This window comes from Tachyglossus aculeatus, unplaced genomic scaffold (genome assembly GCF_015852505.1).
Source record: "Tachyglossus aculeatus isolate mTacAcu1 unplaced genomic scaffold, mTacAcu1.pri scaffold_96_arrow_ctg1, whole genome shotgun sequence".
NCBI lineage: Eukaryota > Metazoa > Chordata > Mammalia > Monotremata > Tachyglossidae > Tachyglossus > Tachyglossus aculeatus.
Window position 1 is genome coordinate 427,515 of NW_024045099.1, and position 20,504 is coordinate 448,018.

The following is a 20,504-nucleotide window of genomic DNA, read 5'->3' on the forward strand; positions in this document are numbered from 1 at the left end:
CTCCCTTCGTCTTAGATGGTGAGCCCTATATGGAAGAAGGACTGTTTTCTACCTGATTAGCATGCATTCTGGTACTTAACACAATGCCTGAAATATGGTGAGCTCTTAATGAATAAAAATATATTTTTGTCTTCTCACTAGAAATCAAAGGGATGTATATCCAGAAAAGATATAAAGTTTCTCTTGCAGTGTTCTCATATACACTGACATAGTATTTTAAGTGATATTCAATCACAAGTCCAATGAACTGGTCACTGAAATTTTCTAAATCATTTTGCAATCATTTCAGGGAAATATTCCTCATTCCCAGGATGGAAAATAGGAACAACGTCACTGAATTTGTTCTTCTAGGCCTGTCTAGTGATAGAAATTTGCAGATATTCTTTGCTGGGCTGTTCCTCTCCTGTTACATTACAATCCTCATAGGGAATCTCGTCATCCTCATCACTGTCAGAGGCAGTTCCCTCATCAAACAGCCCATGTATTTCTTCCTCTGCCACTTGTCCCTCACGGATGTCTGCTACACTTCCACGGTGACTCCCAAACTGGTCAGAGACTTGCTGTCTGAGAAGAAAACCATTACCTTCAGCCACTGCATGATGCAACTCTTCACATTGCACTTATTTGGTGTGCTCGAGACCTTCATTCTCGTGGGGATGGCCTATGATCGCTATGTTGCCATCTGCAAACCCTTACACTATATGGTCATCATGAACAAGCAGCGATGTGTCACAGTGGTTGCAGTGTGCTGGGGAGTAGCATTTCTCCATTCCATGAACCAGTGGCTCCTTGTCATTTTTTTGCCATTCTGTGGCCCTAATAAGATTGATCACTACTTGTGTGATGTTTACCCTCTCCTGGAACTGGCTTGCTCCGATACTTACATGACTGGATTTCTAGTACTCACCAGTTCAGGAGCTATTGTGTTGGTTACCTTTGCAGTCTTGGTCTTCTCTTACATCAACATTTTAGCCAGCCTGAGGACCCACTCTTCGGAAGGACATCGCAAAGCCCTCTCCACCTGCACTTCCCACATCACTGTGGTGGCATTGTTTTTCTTGCCCTGCATGTTTATTTACCTCCGGCCAGCCCAGACCTTCCCAGAGGATAAGGTGTTTACTCTGTTTTATACCATCATCGCCCCCATGTTCAACCCTCTCATCTACACGTTGAGGAACAGAGAGATGAAAACAGTCATGAGAAAGATGTGGTGTTGGAAGCCACGTTTGAAGGGAAAATCAGGCAGGTGAAATGGATGTCCACATGTCCTGTCTTCCCCTCCTGCATTTGGCTTATTCTATCCACCAACTCTTCTCTGTATAATCAAACCAGGTTTTCTCCGAGACTCAGGGGAAGCAAGAACTCTTACTCTTTATCAGACTATAAACATCCCTTTCTCCACCTCAATGCCTACATTTCATACACCCATCCATTAGCCTTTGCCATTTCAAATGAAATATTTTCAAGAAAAGGAATATCTCCCTGCCTAATGGAATGGAAATCTTATTACTGTCTTCAGTTGATGTTAAAATTAATCGTAAGCTTCTATGCAGAGGGAGTTACATCTTTGATGGGCACTGTGCAGCAATAGCAGATGTGGGTTTTAGTAGATAGATTCTAGTAAATGCTTCTGTGCAAAGCAGGTTTCTCAGTGAGTTCTACTCATACAGTTGCCTCAATCCCTCCATGCCGGTAGATGAGGCACAGAATGGGGTTTGAAAACTTTTTTCAGACATGGGAGGGGGAGGGTAGCATTTATAATTTTCAATGGAAAGTAGTGGAAGGAGCACAAGTCTAGTAATCAGAGGATTTGGGTTTTAATCCCGTTTCTGCCACTTGTGTCCTGTGTGACCTTGCGCCAGTCACTTAACTTTTTTCTGTCTGCCTCAGTTACCTCCTATGTAAAATGGAAATGGAGACTCTGAGCCCCATGTGGAATCTAGACTGTGTCCAAAATGATTATCTTATTTCTACCCCACCGCTTAGTTCAGTATCTGGCACACAGTAAGCATTTTAAAAAGATGGTTAAAAATCGTATTTACATCGCTTAATACATGTTATTGGTCTATAATAGTTTTAAGGGACTAATTCATTAGGCTGAGTTCTTTTAAAGAGGTTGGGTAGTCCTCGAATTGCTCAATGGAAGGGATTTATTTGAGATCATATTTTTCATTTAAGGAAAGGGGGCAGTGTTCTGTGTGGTACGTTCTTCTACGGTAGAAACTATGATGTGAGAATTTAAGACTTGAAAGAAAATGAAACTCAGAATAGGGAGATGGCTGCCGTTAAATAAGATAAAATGGAAAACCAACTAGAATGGAAGATAAATACTGGGAAAAGTAGATATCAGAATGATGGAGACAATATTGTGCATATTGATGGAGTTTGAAAAACATGATGTAGAAGTAAGAGGATAATTAAGGAGCTATCCAGTGAGAATGTTCAGATGTCTTTGTTGCAGCTTTATGCTATAATGTGGAAGACAATTGGCCCCTCACTTGGCAAGTAGACAGTCAGTAGTATACTGTTAAAAAGATGCATTTTGCAAGCATGATGCATGGTAATTGGATCAGAGTTTTTCTTCTTTTTGTCTTTTTTCTAATAGCATTTGTTAAGTGCTTGCTGTCTGTCAGGCACTGTACTTAAGCACTGCAGCAGATACAAGTTAATAAAGTTGGACAGAGTCCGTGTCCTATTTTACAGGTGATGTAACTGAAGCACAGAGAAGTTGCTCAAGGTCAAACACATTCATTCATTCAATCGTATTTATTGAGCACTTACTGTGTGCAGAGCACTGTACTAAGCTTTTGGAAAGTACAATTTGGCAAAATATTGAAACGGTCCGAACCCAGGATAAGAATCCTATTCCTTCTGATTCCTAGGCCCTTTTCATATCCTCTAGGCCAGGCCTCAAGAGTTGGAACTATGACTCAAACTAGGGTTCTGGTTGGAATTTGGCCTAGATTTCAAGTTGGATTTACATCCCAAGAGAGAATTGGAATAGAATGTCAACCCTGGCTTCCCTTAAGGAGCACGGGTGGCTAGTATCCATAGAGTAAGCACATACGAATTATGGTAATAATAAAAAGATCACTTTCTTGCTGTGTGACCTTTAGCACGCCCCTTAACATCTCTGTGTTTCCACTACCTCATCCGTAAAATGGGGATTCAATACCTGTTCTCCTTCCTACTTTGACTCTGAGTCCTATAAGAAACAGGAACTGTGTCTGAGCTCGTTATTTTCTGTTTACCCCGGTGCTAAATACAATGTTTGGCACATAGTGAGCACTTACCAAATATCAAATCTCCAACTATTACTTCTCTTAGACCTTCAGTAACTATAGAGAACTTTTACAAAAGGGACAGGAATATAGGAGGGTATGAGAGAAGTCCTTCTTTCCCTCTGAGACCCAAGCACTGGAGCATGGCTTAGAACATGAACCTCGGAGTCAGAAGGATCTGGGTTCTAATGCCAGCACCATACGTGTCTGCTGTTTGACCCTGGGCAAGTCACTTCACTTTTCTGTGATGCAATGACCTCATCTGTCATATGGGGATAAGAGTATGAGTCCTATGTGGGACACAGACTGTGTCCAACCAGATTAAATTGTATCTACCCCAGCTCTTAGAACAGTGTTTGGCACATAGTCAGCATTTAACAAATACCATAATGATTATTAGTATTACCTTGGGAAAACAGTGGTGGGTGATAGTACCACAATACTTGAGCTCGGGAGGGGATGATTTTGATCAATCAATCAATCAATTGTGTTTATTGAGCACATACCATGTGTACATTCATAAATTTATTTCATTCAATTGTATTTATTGAGAGCTTACTGTGTGCAGACCACTGTACTAAGCACTTGGAAAGTACAGTACAGCAATAGAGTCAATCCCTGCCTACAATGGTGTTCATTGAGTCGTATTTATTGAGTGCTTACAGTGTGCAAGCCACTGTACTAAGTTATTGGAGCACTTTACAAAGCACCTGGGAAAGTGCAATACAACAGAATTGGTAGACATTACCTCTGCCCATAATGAGCTGCCAGTTTACAGGGGGAGATAGATATTAAAATCAATTACACCTGGGGAAATATTTGAGCATGAGGAGATATACTATGAATGATGGGGGCTGGGGCAAAAACCAAAGTTCTTAAGAGGTACACAGACAAGTGCAGAGTCATTGCAGAGAGCAGAGTGGGGAATGTAATTGAAGAGCGAGCTTATTTATGGAAGGCCTCTTGGAGGAGACCTTCTCCACTCATGGCTTGTCTTTGTGTTTATGACCTGCTCTTCACTCCACATGCTGAGGTGGGCTCTCCTCAGGAGGGAGACACAAACTCCATGAGTAAATTTCTAGTCGATTCTTTGATTCTGAAAGAATTTAAAGACCACCTGCAAAAACTTCTTCCATGATTTAGAACTAGGTAAACCTGAGTTTCAATGCACATGGATGATGTGTAATTTATTATTTCCAAGGGCAATGATTTGAGAGTTTCTTCAATGTTTTCATAGCTCTATAAGTCTGTAGCCAATTACTAGAATGAAGCAGCGTGGCTCAGTGGAAAGAGCCCGGGCTTTGGAGTCAGAGGTAATGGGTTTGAATCCCAGCTCTGCCAATTGTCAGCTGTTTGACTTTGGCCAAGTCACTTAACTTCTCTGGGCCTCAGTTACCTCATCTGTAAAATGGGGATGAAGGCTGTGAGCCCCCTGTGGGACAACCTGATCACCTTGTAACCTCCCCAACGCTTAGAACAGTGCTTTGCACATAGTAAGCACTTACTAAATGCCAAAAAAGTTTGAAATTTAAAGGTGAATGAACATTTGTCATTTTTGTTGACCATTAGGGTTATCATATGCTTTCTGTAACTGGCTCATAAAACAATCAATCTCAAGTATTTCCTGAGTATCAACTGCATGCAGAGCACAAACCTAAACCCTTGAAGGAGTATAATATGGATAAAAGACATGATCCCTGGGCTCAAGAAACTTACAATCATTTGGCAGTGAGAAGTATAGAATAATTTCCAGTTGGATGAAAAAGAAAATGGAAAGATGGATAAATGAGTCTTTAAGTTCTTTAATAGTGCCTCAGGTGTATGGCTGGCTGTGAGTGCAAATGAACTGACTGAGTAGTTGAGAGGGTATAATCTGGGGAGAAGAAAATAATCAACAAATGGTTAAATTATAAATGAAAATATGGGCAAAGTTACGGAATTGATAGCAGTACCTATGAAGCTGGCACTTTTTTCCCTCTGAGCTCAGACATAGGTGGGTGAGGTTGCATGACTCAGACAGCCCGAAGGAAATACATTTGACTCTCGGGAAACCAGAGATGACTCAAGATTCAGAATCTCCAGTTTTTTGGAAACTGCCTCCATCCGATGTGAAGGTTGGATTTCCACTGAGACTTGAGACCTGTCCTGATGCAGCTCTGAAAAGCCGTTGGTTTCCTGTGACTGGACATAAAGATCCAAGCACACAAAAATGCATCACTGTGGGAAGGCTAACAAAAGGGTAAGGTTTTTATTTTTTCTTTTTTATAACAACAGAATTTTCTCTTAACTTCCCAGTTCTAATTATTTGATTCATGGACTTTTCCTATGCAGGTCCCTTGTCATTTTAATACTAAGAGGAGGATGGATTGCAAGGCCCTAGTTTCGAATTGGCTGATTCTCCTTGGAACATTGAGCATGGATTGTGAATTTCAGTCTTCAACAAAGTCACAGTCTTAAATCTGAAATATTGTGAGACAGATAAAATTCATTTTTTAGCCCACAGTTTCTCTTTTGGCATATCTCCAGGGCTGTTTAAAAAATATCTGGCAAGACACCCTCATGTGATTTCTTGGTTCTAATCAGGTGGTCCTTAAAGGAATCCCGTGACTGATGGGCTATATTATTGTTGTCGAATCCTTTTGAGTAGTTTCTGACCCATGGTGACTCCTTCGACACTGCTTCCCCAGAACATTGCATTTTCATCTGTACTTGTTCTGGTTTGTAGTCCTTAGCGTTTTCTTGGTCAGATATATGGAACTCCTTTTCTATTGCCTTCTTTCCCATGCTGCTGCTGCCCAGGTGAAACAACTTTGTCTGATGCTTTGGCTTAGACCTATCCATTATGGGTAAGCCCAATGAGAGAATAGCTTTCTTACTCAAAGCTTTAAGCTTCACATCTTACACAAACTCTACTGCCATGATAAGGAGTGTATTCAGAGGAGAGTGGGATTCATTAGGAAAAGGAAATCAGATTGTTTGAATGCTGAAACATCCTCACGCCACAGATATGATCTCTAGAGGAATATATTGCTGGGCACTATCACCCAGTGGAAAGATGATAGGACTGGGAGTGAGAGACCCGCATGTGGGAATCAGCATGGACTAGTGGATTGTGCACAGTCCTGGAAGTCAGAAGGACCTGGGTTCAAATACCGACTCCACCTCAGAGCTGCTGTATGACTTCTCTTCACTGTACCTCAGATATCTCATCTGTGAAATGGGAAATAAGAGTGAGAACCTCATGTGCGACAGAGACTATGTCCAACTTCATTAACTTGTATTTGCTCCAGAGTTTAGAACAGTGCTTGGCACAGAGTAAGTGCTTAGAAAGTACCATAATTATTATTGTTATTATTATTCTTAGTAATAGTTTCTGCTCCTGGAATGCTGGGTGATCTGGGACAAGCCACTTAGTCTCTTAATTAAGATATTGATAATTATCTCTTCCCTCCTCTCAAGTGCCACTCTATCCACCTGTGCTTCGGACCCCATTCTCCCTCAATTTATGAAAACTCTCTCTCCTTCCCTCCTCCCCTCTTTAACTTCCATCCTAAACTCCTCAATCTCAACTGGTTCCTTCCTCACAACCTTCAAACATACCCTCATCTCCCCCATCCTAAAAATCCCCTCTCTTGACTCCATTGCCCCTTCCAATTATTGCCCTGTCTCTCTCCTACCCTTCCTTTCCAAACTCCTAGAACGAGTCATCTACACTCGCTGCATCGAATTCCTCAATCCCAACACCTACTGGACCCCCTCCAAACAGGCTTCTGTCCCCTACACTCCACTGAAACTGCCCTCTCAAAGGTCACCATTGACCTCCTTCTTGTCAAATCCAATGGCTCCTACTCTATCCTAATCCTCCTCAACCTCTCAGCTACCTTTGACACTGTGGAAAACCCCATTCTCCTCAACAATGTGGCTCGAGTCATTGGTCATGGGTTCAAATCCCGGCTCCACCAATTGTCTGCTGTGTGACCTTGGGCAAGTCACTTAACTTCTCTGTGCCTCAATTACCCCATTTGTAAAATGAGGATTGAGCCCCCTGTGGGACACCCTGATCACCTTGTAACCTCCCCAGTCCTTAGAACAGTGCTTTGCACATAGTAAGTGCTTAATAAATGCTATTATTATTATTATTATTATCATTAACACGTTATCCAACCATAGCTTCACAGACTCGTCCTCTCCGGGTTCTCCTCTTCTCTCTCCGGCTGTTCATTCTCAGTCTCCTTAGCAGAATCCTCCTCCCCCTCCCATCCCCTTGCTGCAGTGGTTCCTCAAAGGTCAGTTAATTGTCGTGTTCTGTTCTCTGTCTATACTCACTCCCATGGTGAACTCATTCGCTCCCACAGCTATAACTATCATCTCTACGCTGATGACACCCAACTCTATATCTCTGCCCCTGCTCTCTCTCCCTCCCTCAGGCTCGTATCTCCTCCTGCCTTCAGGGCATCTCCATCTGGATGCCTGCCCTCCATCTAAAACTCAGTATGTCCAAGACTGAGCTCCTTATCTTCCTGCCCAAAACCTGTCCTCTCCCTGACTTTCGCGTCACTGTAGATGGCACTATCATCCTTCCCGTCTCACAAGCCCGCAACCTTGGTGTCATCCCGGACTCCACTCTCTTGTTCACCCCACACATCCAATCCGTCACCAGAACCTGCCGGTCTCACCTCCACAACATCGCCAAGATCTGCCCTTTCCTCTCCATCCCAACCACTACCTTGCTGGTTCAATTTCTTGTCCTATCCAGTATGTATTACTGCATCATCCTCTTCTCTGATCTCCCATCCTCCTGTCTCTCCCCACTTCAGTCTATTCTTAATAATAATAACGATGATGGCATTTATTAAGTGCTTACTATGTGCAAAGCACAGTTCTAAGTGCTGACTACCCGGATTGTCCTTGTACAGAAAAGCTCTGGGCATGTCACTCCCCTCCTCAAAAATCTCCCGTGGTTGCCTGTCAACCTACGAATCGAGCAAAAACTCCTCACTCTCGGCTTCAAGGCTCTCCATCATCTTGCCCCCTCGTACCTCACCTCCCTTCTCTCCTTCAACAGCCCAGCCCACACCCTCCACTCCACTGCCGCTAAACTCCTCACTGTGCCTCATTCTCTAATGTCTCACCCGTCAACCCCCAGCCCTCGTCCTTCTGCTGACGTGGAATGCCCTCCCCCTACACATCTGCCAAGCTAGCTCCCTTCCTCCTTTCAAAGCCCTACTAAGAGCTCATCTCCTCCAGGAGGCCTTCTCATACTGAGCCCCCTTTTCCCTCTCCTCCTCCCCTCTCCATCACCCCCGTGCCCTACAGCACTTGTATATATTTGTACATATTTATTACTCTATTTTAGCTTTACATATTTACTACTTAATTTATTTTATTAATGGTGTACATATAGCTATAATTCTATTTCTTCTGATGGTTTGACACCTGTCTACATGTTTTGTTTTGTTGTTTGTCTCCCCCTCCTGGACAGTGAGCCCACTGTTGGGTAGGGACCATCTTTATACGCTGCCGACTTGTACTTGCCAAGTGCTTAGTGCAGTGCTCTGCACACAGTAAGCACTCAGTAAACACGATTGAATGAATGAATGTGTGCATCACCTCTGTTATATTGTATTATCCATGTGCTTAGAACAGGGGTCTGCACATAGTAAGTGCTCAATAAATAGGATTGATTGCTTGTTTTATAATAATTCTGGTATTTGTTAAGCATTTACTCTGTGTTGTACACAGGAATAAATTCAGGATAATTATTCCTGTTATTATTTTTATTATGGTACTTGTTAATACCATAGTACTAAGTATTAGGATAGATATAAGATAATCAGTACAGGCAAGCGGTGTGACCTAGTGGATAAAGCACGGGCCTGGGAGTAAGAAAGATCAGGGTTCTAATCCTGGCTCCATCACTTGTCTGCTGCTTGACCTTGGGCAAATCACTTAACATAATAATAGTAATAACTATGGCTTTTTTAAGTACTTATTATGTGCCAAGCACTGTTCTTAAACCTGGAGTAGATACAAACTAATCAGATTGTACCAGGCGTGGCTCACATTCCTAAGCCCCATATTACAGGTGAGGTAACTGAGACACAGACAAGTTCAGTGACTAGTCCAAAGTCACACTGCTGACTAGTGGTGGAGCCGGGATGAGAACCCACTACCTCTGACTTCCAACCCCAGCCTCTTTCCATTAAGCCAGGCTGCTTCAACATGTCAACGTATCAACATGTGGGACACAGACCCTGTGCAACCTGATTAGCACTGTTCCCAGTGCTTAGACCAGTGCCAGCACATAGTAAGCACTTAACAAATAGCATAAAAAATAGGAGCACTATTAGGAGAGAGGTAGAATTTAATCCTCATCATACAGATGGGGATACTGAGGCACAGAGTCTTTCAATGAGTTGGTCAAGGTCACAAAGCAGGCAGGTGGGAAAGCTGGAATTAGAATCCAAATCCTGTGACTCCCAGGCCTGTGCTCTTTCCATTAGGTCAGGCTGCTTCTCTTGTGCCTCAGTTTTCTCCATTGCCAAATGGGGATAAAATTTTTCCTCTCCTTTCTTATTAGATAGTGAGCCCTATATGGAATAAGGACTGTTTCCTATCTGGTTAACCTCTATTATGGTACTTAATACAAAGCCTGGCACATGGTGAGCTCTCACTGAATAAAAATATATTTTTATCATCTCAATAGAAATGAATGGGAAGTCTATCCAGAAAAGATTTAAAGCTTCTCATATACATTGATGCAGTATTTTAAGTGATATTCAATTATAAGTCCAATGAACTGGTCACTGAAATTTTGTAAATGTTATTTACGATGTTTCATTTTGCAATCATTTCAGGGAAATATTCCTCATTCCCAGGTTGGAAAATAGGAACAACGTCAATGAATGTGTTCTTTTAGGTCTGTCTAGTGATAGAAATTTGCAGATGTTCTTCGTTAGGCTGTTCCTCTCCTGCTACATTGCAATCCTCGTAGGGAATCTCGTCATCCTCATCACTGTCAGAGGCAGTTCCCTCATCAAACAGCCCATGTATTTCTTCCTCTGTCACTTGTCCCTCACGGACCTCTGCTACACTTCCACAGTGACTCCCAAACTGTTCAGAGATTTGCTGTCCGAGAAGAAAACCATCCCTTTCGACCACTGCATGATGCAACTCTTCACCTTGCACTTATTTGGTGGGGTGGAGATCCTCATTCTCGTGGGGATGACCTACGATCGCTATGTTGCCATCTGCACCCTTACACTATATGGTCATCATGAATGCACAGCGATGTGTCACAGTGGTTACAGTGTGCCGGGGAGGTGCATTTCTCCATTCCTCGGTCCAGTGGCTCCTTGTCATTTTTTTGCCCTTCTATGGCCCTAATAAGATTGATCACTATTTGTGCGATGTTTATCCTCTCCTGGAACTGGCTTGCTCAGATACTTATGTGACTGGATTTTTAGTCCTCACCAATACAGGGACAGTTGTGTCGGTTTCTTTTGCAATCTTGGTCTTCTCTTATGTCACCATTTTAGCCAGCCTGAGGACCCATTCTTTGGAAGGATGTCACAAAGTCCTCTCCACCTGAGCTTCCCACATCACCGTGATGGCATTGTTTTTCTTGCCCAGCATGTTCATTTACCTCAGGCCAGTGCAGACCTTCCCAGAGGATAATGTGTTTACTCTGTTTTGCACCATCATCGCCCGTATGTTCAACCCCCTCATCTACACGTTGAGGAACATAGAGATGAAAATGGCCATGAAAATGGTATGGTGTTGGAAGCCACGTTTGGAGGGAAAATCAGTCAGGTGAAATGGATGTCCACATGCCCTGTCTTCCGCTCTGGCATTTGGCTTATTCTTTCCACCCAGATCTTCTCTGTACAGTCAGCCCAGGTTTTCTCCAAGGCTCAGGGGAAAGGGGGATTCCTACTGTTTATTAGACAGTAAACATCCCTTTCTCCCCCTCAATGCCTATATTTAATAATCCATCCTTTATCCTATGCCGTTTCAAACGAAATACTTTCAAGAAATGGAATAACTCCTGCTTAAAGGAATGGACAGCTAATTCCAGCCTTCAGTTGATGTAAAAATTAATTCTAAGTTTCTATGGAGAGGGAGTTGCGTCTTTGATGTGCACTGTGCAGCGATGGCAGATGTGGGTTTTAGTAGATATAGTTTCTACTAAATGCTTCTGTGCAAAGCATTCTCAGTGGGTTCTACACATGCAATTGTCTCAGTCCCTCCTTGCTGGTAGATCAGGCACAGAAGGCACAGAAAACTATTTTCAGGCGTGGGAGGGCAGCATATTTAATTTCAAATTGGAGGTAATGTTCTTAGTGGAAAGACCACAAGACTAGTAGTCAAATAATTTGGAGTTTAATCCTGTTTCTTCCACCTGCCCACTGTGTGATCCTGGGCAAGTCAGTTAACTTCTTTCTGTGTGCCTCAGTTACCTCATCTGTAAAATGGAAATTGAGACTCTGAGCCCCATTTGGAATCTAGACTATCTCTAAAACGATTATCTTATATCTACCCCAGCAGTTAGTACACGGCTTGGCACACGGTAAACACTTAAAAAAGATGACTAGAAAATCATCTTTACAATCCTTAGTGCATTTTATTGGTGCATAATATTGCTTAGGAACTAATTAATCAGGCTGAGATATTTCAAACAAGTTGGAGAGTCCTGAAATTGCTCCATGGAAGGGATTTATTTGAGATCATATTTTTCATTGAAGGAAAGGGGGCAATGTTGTCAGTGGTACCTTCTTCTGCAATTGAAACCATGATGTGAGGATTTAGGACTCGAAAGAAAAAGAAATTCACAATAGGGAGATGGCTGCCTTTAAATAAGATAAAATGGAAAACCTACTAGAATGGAAAATAAATACTGGGAAATGTAGTTTTAAGATTAAGCTCCTTACTGCTCCTCTTACTTCAACATCATATTTTTCAAACTCTATGGATATGCACATTATTGTATCCATCAATCTTAAAACTACATTTCCCAGTATTTATTTTCCATTCTAGTAGGTTTTCCAAGGAGCTATCCCCATGCTTTATTGCAGCTTAATGTTATAATGTAGAAGGCAATATGTCCCTCACTTGGCAGGTAGGCAGTCAGTAGTGTACTGTCAAAAAGAAGAATTTTGCAAGCATTATGCATGGTAATAGGGTCAGAGATTTTCTTCTTCTTTTTTTCTAATGGTATTTGTAAGTTCCTCAAAAATCTCCAGTGGCTACCAATCAATCTGTGCATCAGGCAGAAACTCCTCACCCTCGTCTTCAAGGCTCTCCATCACCTCGCCCCCTCCTACCTCACCTCCCTTCTCTCCATCTACAGCCCACCCCACACCCTCTGCTCCTCTGCCGCTAATCTCCTCACCGTGCCTCGTTCTCGCCTGTCCCTCCATTGACCCCCGGCCCACGTCATCCCCCGGGTCTGGAATGCTCTCCCTCTGCCCATCCACCAAGCTAACTCTCTTCCTCCCTTCAAGGCCCTACTGAGAGCTCACCTCCTCCAGGAGGCCTACCCAGACTGAGCCCCTTCCTTCCTCTCCCCCTCGTCCCCCTCTCCATCCCCCCCCATCTTATCTCCTTCCCTTCCCCACAGCACCTGTATATATGTATATATGTTTGTACATATTTATTACTCTATTTATTTATTTATTTATTTTACTTGTACATATCTATTCTATTGATTTTATTTTGTTAGTATGTTTGGTCTTGTTCTCTGTCTCCCCCTTTTAGACTGTGAGCCCACTGTTGGGTAGGGACTGTCTCTATATGTTGCCAACTTGTACTTCCCAAGCGCTTAGTACAGTGCTCTGCACACAGTAAGCGCTCAATAAATACGATTGATTGATTGATTGATTGATGTGTCAGGCACTGTACTTAAGCACCGGGGTACATACAAGCTAATCAAGTTGGACAGAGTTCGTGTCACAAATGGGAATAACAGGCTTAATCCCCATTTTACAGGTGATGTAATTGAGGCACGGAGAAGTTGAGTCACTTGCTCAAGGTCGAACACATTCATTCATTCAATCATATTTACTGAGTGCTTACTGAGTGCAGAGCACTGTACTAAGCGTTTGCAAAGTACAATTTGGCAAAGATAAAGATGTTCCCTACCCAGGATAAGAATCCAGTTCCTTCTGATTCCCAGGCCCTTATTATATCCTCTAGGCCAGGCCGCAAGAATTAGAACTATGACTCAGATCAGGGCTCTTGGAATTTGGCCTAGGTTTCAAGCTGGATTTAGATCCCAAGAGAGAATTGGAATAGAATGTCAAAGCCAGCATCCTTTAAGGAGCACAGGGCGGCTTGTATCCATACAGTAAGCACATAATAACTACGATAATAATACTAAAAATAAAGATCACTTGCTTGCCATGTGACCTTGGGCACGTCCCTTAACTTCTCTGTGTTTCAGTTCCCTCATCTCTAAAATTGGGATTCAATACCTATTCTTCCTACTTTGACTGTGAGTCCTATGAGGAACAGGGAATGTGTCTGAGCTGGTTATTTTCTGTCTACCCCTCTGCTAAATACAATGTTTGGCATACATATATTACATTTCCAACTATTGCTTCTCTTAGATCTCCAATAACTGTAGAGAACCGTTACAAAAGGGACAGGAATACAACAGGGTATGAGAGAAGTATTTGTTTCCCTCTGAGACCTGGAGTGCTGGAGCATGGCTTAGTGGATAGAACATGGGCCTGGGAGTCAGGAGGATCTGGATTCTAATCCCAGTACCATACTTGTCTGCTGTGTGACTCTGGGCAAGTCATCTCACTTCTCTGTGCCTCAGTGACCTCATCTGTCAAATGGGGAAAAGGGTTTAGTCATATGTGGAATAGAAACTGTGCCCAACCAAATTAAATTGTATCTACCCCAGCTCTTAGAACTGTGTTTGGCACATAGCATTTAACAGGTATCATAATGATTATTAGTATTCCCTTGGGAAAATAATGCTGGGTGATAGTACCACAATACTTGAGCTCAGGAAGGCATTTTGTTAATCAATCAATTGTGTTTATTGAGCACTTACCATGTGTGGAACATTCATTCGTTTCACTCAGTTGTATTTATTGAGCGTTTATTGTGTGCAGTGCACTGTACTAAGTACTTGGAAAGTACACTACAGCAATAAAGAGACTTAATCCCTGCCCACAAGGGGCTTCATTCAGTCGTGTTTATTGAGTGTTTACTATATGCAAACCACTGTACTAAGTGGGTGGAGCACTTTACTAAGCACTTGGAAAAGTGTAATACAACAGAATTGGTAGATATTACCCCTGCACTTAATGAGCTGACAGTTTACGGGGGGCGGGGGATAGACATTAAAATCAATTACAGCAGGGGAAACATTAGCGCATAAGGAGATGTACTATAAATGATGGGGGCTGGGGTGAAAACCAAAGTTTTAAGAGATACACAGCCAAGTGCAGAGTCATTGCAGAGCAGAGAGTGGGGAAGATAAATGAAGAGAGAGCTTATTCAGGGAAGACCTCTTGGAGGAGACCTCTCCATTCACGGCTGGTCTGTGTGTTTATGACCTGCTCTTCACTCCACATGCTGAGGTTGGCTATGCTCAGGAGGGAGACAAAAATTCCATGAGTAAATTTCCAGTTTATTCTTTGATTCTGAAAAAATTAAAGACCATCTGCACAGTCTTCTACCATGATTTAGAAATAGGTTAACCTGAGTTTAAATACACGTGGATGATGTATAATTTATTATTTCCAAAGGGCATTTTTACCAGCTCTCTATAAACAAGACAACTTAAGTATATGATTTGCGAGTTTCTTCAATGTTTTCATAACTGCATAATTCTGTAGCCAACTAGTAGAATTAAGTAGTTTGAAATTTAAAGGTGAATGAACATTTATCCTTTCTGTTGGCCATTAGGGTTATTGTATGATTTCTGAAACTGGCTCATAGAACAATCAATCTATAGTATTTCCTGAGTATCAACTGCAGGCAGAGCACAAACCTTAGCTCTTGAAGGAGTATAATATAGATAAAATACATGATCCCTGGGCTCAAGGAACGTACAATCTATTGCCAGTGAGAGGTACAGAATAATTTCCAATTAGATGAAAAAGAAAATGGAAATATGGTTAAATTAGTCTTTAAGTTCTTTAATTTGTGTCTAAGGTGTATGGCTGGCTGTGAGTGCAAATGAACTGACTGCGTAGTTGAGAGGGTATAATCTGGGGAGAAGAAAATAATCAGCAAATGGTTAAATTACGATCGAAAATATAGGCAAAGTTACAGAATTGATGGCAGTGCCTACGAAGCTGTACTCAAACTTGTTTTCAGCATGATGAAGAAAGGTTCCTGGATTTGTTCCACCCCCACCACTGATAAGGAAGTTCTTCAGGGACACTGGGAACTGGCAGAGTCCCTGGACCTTTAAAATGTTTAGCTTTAACAGCTAGGTCTTCTACACAAAGTTTCTTCCAAGGTTAGCTCTGCACCATGCATTTGCTGGCTTGAGGGGGAAAACTTTGTAGTTGTCTTTCTTTTTTTTTCCCTTCTGACCTCAGCAGTAGGTGGGTGAGGTTGAATGTCTCAGACAGTCTGTAGGAAATAAATTTGACTCTCGGGAAACCAGAGATTACTCAAGATTCAGAAACATCAATGTTTTGGAAACTGCCTCCATCCAATGTGAAGGTTGGATTTCCACTGAGACTTGAGTTCTGTCCTGATGCTGCTCTGAAAAGCCTTTTGTTTCCACTGACTGGACATAAAGATCCAAGAAACGCATCGCTGTGGGAAGACTGACAAAGGGGTGATTTTTTTTTCTTTTTTATGACAACAGAGTTTTCTATTAATTTCCCAGTTCTAATTCTTTGATTCATGGACTTTTCTGTACAGGTCCCTTGTCGTTTTAATATAAAAAAGAAGAAAGACTGCAAGGCCCTAGGTTCGAATTGGCTGATTCTCCTTGCAAAATTGAGCATGGATTGTGAATTTTGGTCTTCACCAAAGTCAGTCTTAATTCTGAAATATTGTGAGACAAATCAAACTAATGCTTTAGCCCACCATTTCTCTTTTGGCACATCTCCAGGACTGTTTGAAAAATATCTGAATACACATCCTCATGTGATTTCTTGGTTCTAATCAGGTGATCCTTAAAGGAATCCTGTGACTGATGGGCTTGATTGTTGTTGTCAAAAGCCTTTGAGTCGTTTCTGACCCATGCTGACTCCTTGAACATGTCTTTTCCAGAACATCCCATTTTCTTCTGTACTTGTTCTGGTATGTTGCGCATAGAGTTTTCTGGATCAAAAATATGGAAGTCCTTATCCATTGCTTTCTTTCCCGTGATGCTGCTGCACAGCACAGGTGAATCAACTTTGTCTGATGCTCTGGCTTAGACCTTTCCATTATGGGAAAGCCCGATGAGAGAATAGCTCTCTTGCTCTAAGCATTGTCAGCATACACCAACTCTACTACCACGATAAGGTGTGTATTCAAAGGAGAGTAGGATTTATTAGTAAAAGGTAATCAGATTTTTTGAATTCTGAATCATCCTCATGCAACAGATGTGATCCCCAGAGGAATATATTTATTGCTGGGCACTATTGCCTAGTGGAAAGATGATAGGACTGGGAGTGAGAGACCTGGATATGGGAAGCGACATGGCCTAGTGGATAGAGCAAAGGCCTGGGAGTCAGAACAACCTGGGTTCTAATCCCAGCTCCACTACATAGCTGCTCTGTGACCTTGGACAAGTCACTTCACTCTCTATTCTTCAGATATCTCATCTGTAAAATGGGGATAAGGAGCACAAACCCCATGTGGGACAGAGACTATGTCCAACTACATTAACTTGTATTTGCCCCAGAGCTTAGAACAGTGCTTGACACATAGTAAGTGCTTAACAAATATTGTGATCATTATTCTTAATTTAATTTTTATTATTAACTCCTGCTCTGCTCCTGGACTGCTGGGTGATCTAGGACAAGCCACTCGATCTCTTAATAATTATATTTACAATAACTGGACAGGAAATGTGTGTATCAACTCTATTATATTGGACTCCCAATGTGCTTAGTACAGTACTCTGCACATAGTAAGCATTCAATAAATAGGATTGATTGCTCCTTTTATAATAGTTATGGTATTTGTTAAGCATTTACTCTGTGTTATACAAAGGAATAAACTCAGGATAATCATTTCTTGTCATTATTTCTATTATTGTATTTGTTAAGTCCTATGTGCTTAGCACTGTACTAAGTATTAGTATAGATAATCAGTACAGACAAGCGGTGTGACATCGTGGATAAAGAACAGGCCCGGGAGTCAGAAGCACCAACGTTCTAATCCTGGCCCCACCACTTGTCTGCTGCTTGACCTCGGGAAAATCACATAACATAAATAATAATAATAATAGTACTATATGTTAAGTACTTATTATGTGCCAAGAACTGTTCTAGACACTGGGGTAGATATTATGTAATCAGGTTGTACCATGTGTGGCTCACAGTCTTAATCCCCATTTTACAGATGAGGTGACTGAAGCACAGGGAAGTTAAGCAACTTGTCCAAAGTCACACAGCTGATGCATGGCAGGGCTGGGAGGAGAACCTGCTACCTCTGACTCCCAACCCCGGCATTTTTCCACTATGCCAGGCTGCTTCAACATGTCATCATGTGGGGCACAGACCCTGTCCAACCTGATTAGCTTCTACCTATCCCAGTGCTTAGAACAACATAGTAAGCACTTAACAAATGACATGAAAAAGTGGGGGCACTGAGTCTAAGTAGGAGATAGGTAGAATTTAATCCCCATTTTACAGATTGGAAAACTGTGGCACAGAGATGTTAAATGAGTTGGTCAAGGTCACACAGCAGGCAGGTGGGAGAGCTGGAATTAGAACCCAAATCTTGTGACTCCCAGGCCTGTGCTCTTCCCAAGAGGCCAGGCTGTTTCTCTTGTGCCTCAGTTTTTTCCATTGCAAAATGGGGATAAAATTTTCCCTCTCCCTACTTCCTAGATTGTGAGCCCTATATGGTAGAAGGACTGTTTCCTATCCAATTGACTTGCATTCTGGTACTTAACACAATGCCTGGCACATCGTGAGCTCTTAACGTATAAAAACAAATTACCACCTCAATAGAAATGCAAAGGATGTATACCCAGAAAAGATACGAAATTTCTCTTGCAGTGTTCTCATACATATTGACATGGTATTGTAAATGATATTCAGTTAGGAGGACAATGAACTGGCCACTGAAATTTTCTAAATGTTATTTATGATGTTTCATTTTCCAGTCATTTCAGAGAAATATCCTTCATTCCCAGGATGGAAAATAGGAACAACGTCACAAAATTTGTTCTCTTAGGACTGTCCACTGACAGAAATTTGCAGATATTTTGCTTTGGGCTGTTCCTCTCCTGTTACATTACAATCCTCTTAAGGAATTTCTGCATCCTCATCACCGTCAGGGGCAGTTCCCTCATCAAACAGCCCATGTATGTCTTCCTCTGCCACTTGTCCCTCATTTACATCTGCTACACTTCCCCGGTGACTCCAAAACTTCTCAGAGATTTGCTATCTGAGAAGAAAACCATCTTTTTCAGCCACTGCATGATGCAACTCTTCTCCATGCACTTTTTTGGTGGGGTGGAGATCTTGATACTTGGGATGGCCTATTATTGCTATGTTGCCATCTACAAACCCTTGCATTATGTGGTTATCAAGAACAAGCAGTGGTGTGCCATAATGGTTGCAGTGCGCTGGGCCGGAGCACTTCTCCATTCCACGGTCCAGTGGTTCCTTGTCATATTTTTGCCCTTCTGAGGCCCCAATAAGATTGATCACTATTTCTACGATGTTTACCCTCTCCTGAAACTAGCCTGCACAGATACTAACATGATTGGATTTTTAGTCCTCGCCAATATAGGGACAATTGTGGTGGTTCCTTTTGCAGTCTTGGTCTTCTCTTGCATCACCATTTTAGCCAGTCTGGGGACCCCTTTTGCAGAAGGACATCCAAAAACCCTCTCCACTTGTGCTTCCCACATCACTGTGGTGGCATTGTTATTCTTGTTATTCTTGTTCTTGTTATTGTTATTCTTGCCCTGCATGTTCATTTACCTTTGCCCAGCCCAGACCTTCCCCGAGGATAAGGTGTTAGCTTAATTTTACACCATCATCGCCCCCATGTTCAACCCCCTCATCTACACGTTGAGGAACAGAGAGATGAAAACGGCCATGAGAAAAGTGTGTTTGTTGGAAACCCTGTTTGGAGGGAAAATCACTCAGGTGAAACAGATGTCTACATCTCTTCCCCTTCTGTGTTTGGCTTATTCTATCTACCCAGCTCTTTTCTATGCAATTTACACGAGTTTTCTTCTAGGCTCAGGGGAAAAGTGAATTGTTAACTGTTATATATAACATAACTTCCTATATATATCTATATATATAGATCTCTCTTCCTCCATCTCAATGTCTATATTTAATACAGTCATCCATTACCTTATGCCTTTTCAAATAAAATATTTTCAGAAAAAGGAATAACTCCTGCTCAATGGGATTAAAGCTAATTATAATCTTCAGTTGATATTGAAATCAACTGTAAACTTCAGGGAACAGGAATTACTTCTTTGATGTGTTCTGTGCAGTGATGGCAGATGTGGGTTTTAGTAGTCACTATTATATGTTTATGTGCAAAGCAGGGTTTGCAATGGGTTCTACTCATAAAATTATCTCATTCCCTACTTGCTGGTAGGTGAAGCACAGAGTGGGGGTTTGAAAACCATTTTCAGACATAGGGGAGGAGGCATTTAGGATTTTCATTGGGAAGCAGCGTCTCCTAGTATAAAAGCACGAGCCTAGTAGTCAGAGGAATTGGGTTCTAATCCTGTTTCTGCTGCTTGGCTGCTGTGTGATCTTGGGTAAGTCACTTATCTTCTCCGTATCTCAGTTACCTTAGCTGTAACACGAGAATTGAAACAGTGAGCCCCATGTGCCCAACATGATTTTCTTGTATCTACTCCAACATTTAGCTTTGTGCCTGGCACATAGTAGAAACGTAAATAACATTTTTAAAAAGTCATCTTCATTTTGCTCAGCCTACTGGTGTATAACTTTTGCTAAGGGACTGGTTCATCAGGCTGAGGTAGTTTAAATATGCTGGGGAGCCTGGAATTGCTCAGTGGAAGGGATTTATTTGAGATCATATTTTTGATTGAAG

The 20,504-nt window shown here is 41.9% G+C and overlaps 1 protein-coding gene across 1 annotated transcript; it reads left to right on the forward strand.

Annotated features, from left to right (window-relative positions):
- The first annotated feature begins 311 nt into the window (after window positions 1-311).
- On the forward strand, window positions 312-10,872 carry LOC119924324 (olfactory receptor 4P4-like). Its single transcript, XM_038743210.1, has 5 exons — window positions 312-1,224; window positions 4,900-5,009; window positions 5,264-5,520; window positions 10,160-10,305; window positions 10,748-10,872. The coding sequence occupies exons 1-5, from the start codon at window positions 312-314 to the stop codon at window positions 10,870-10,872; spliced, it is 1,551 nt and encodes a 516-aa protein (XP_038599138.1).
- The last annotated feature ends 9,632 nt before the right edge of the window (window positions 10,873-20,504 follow it).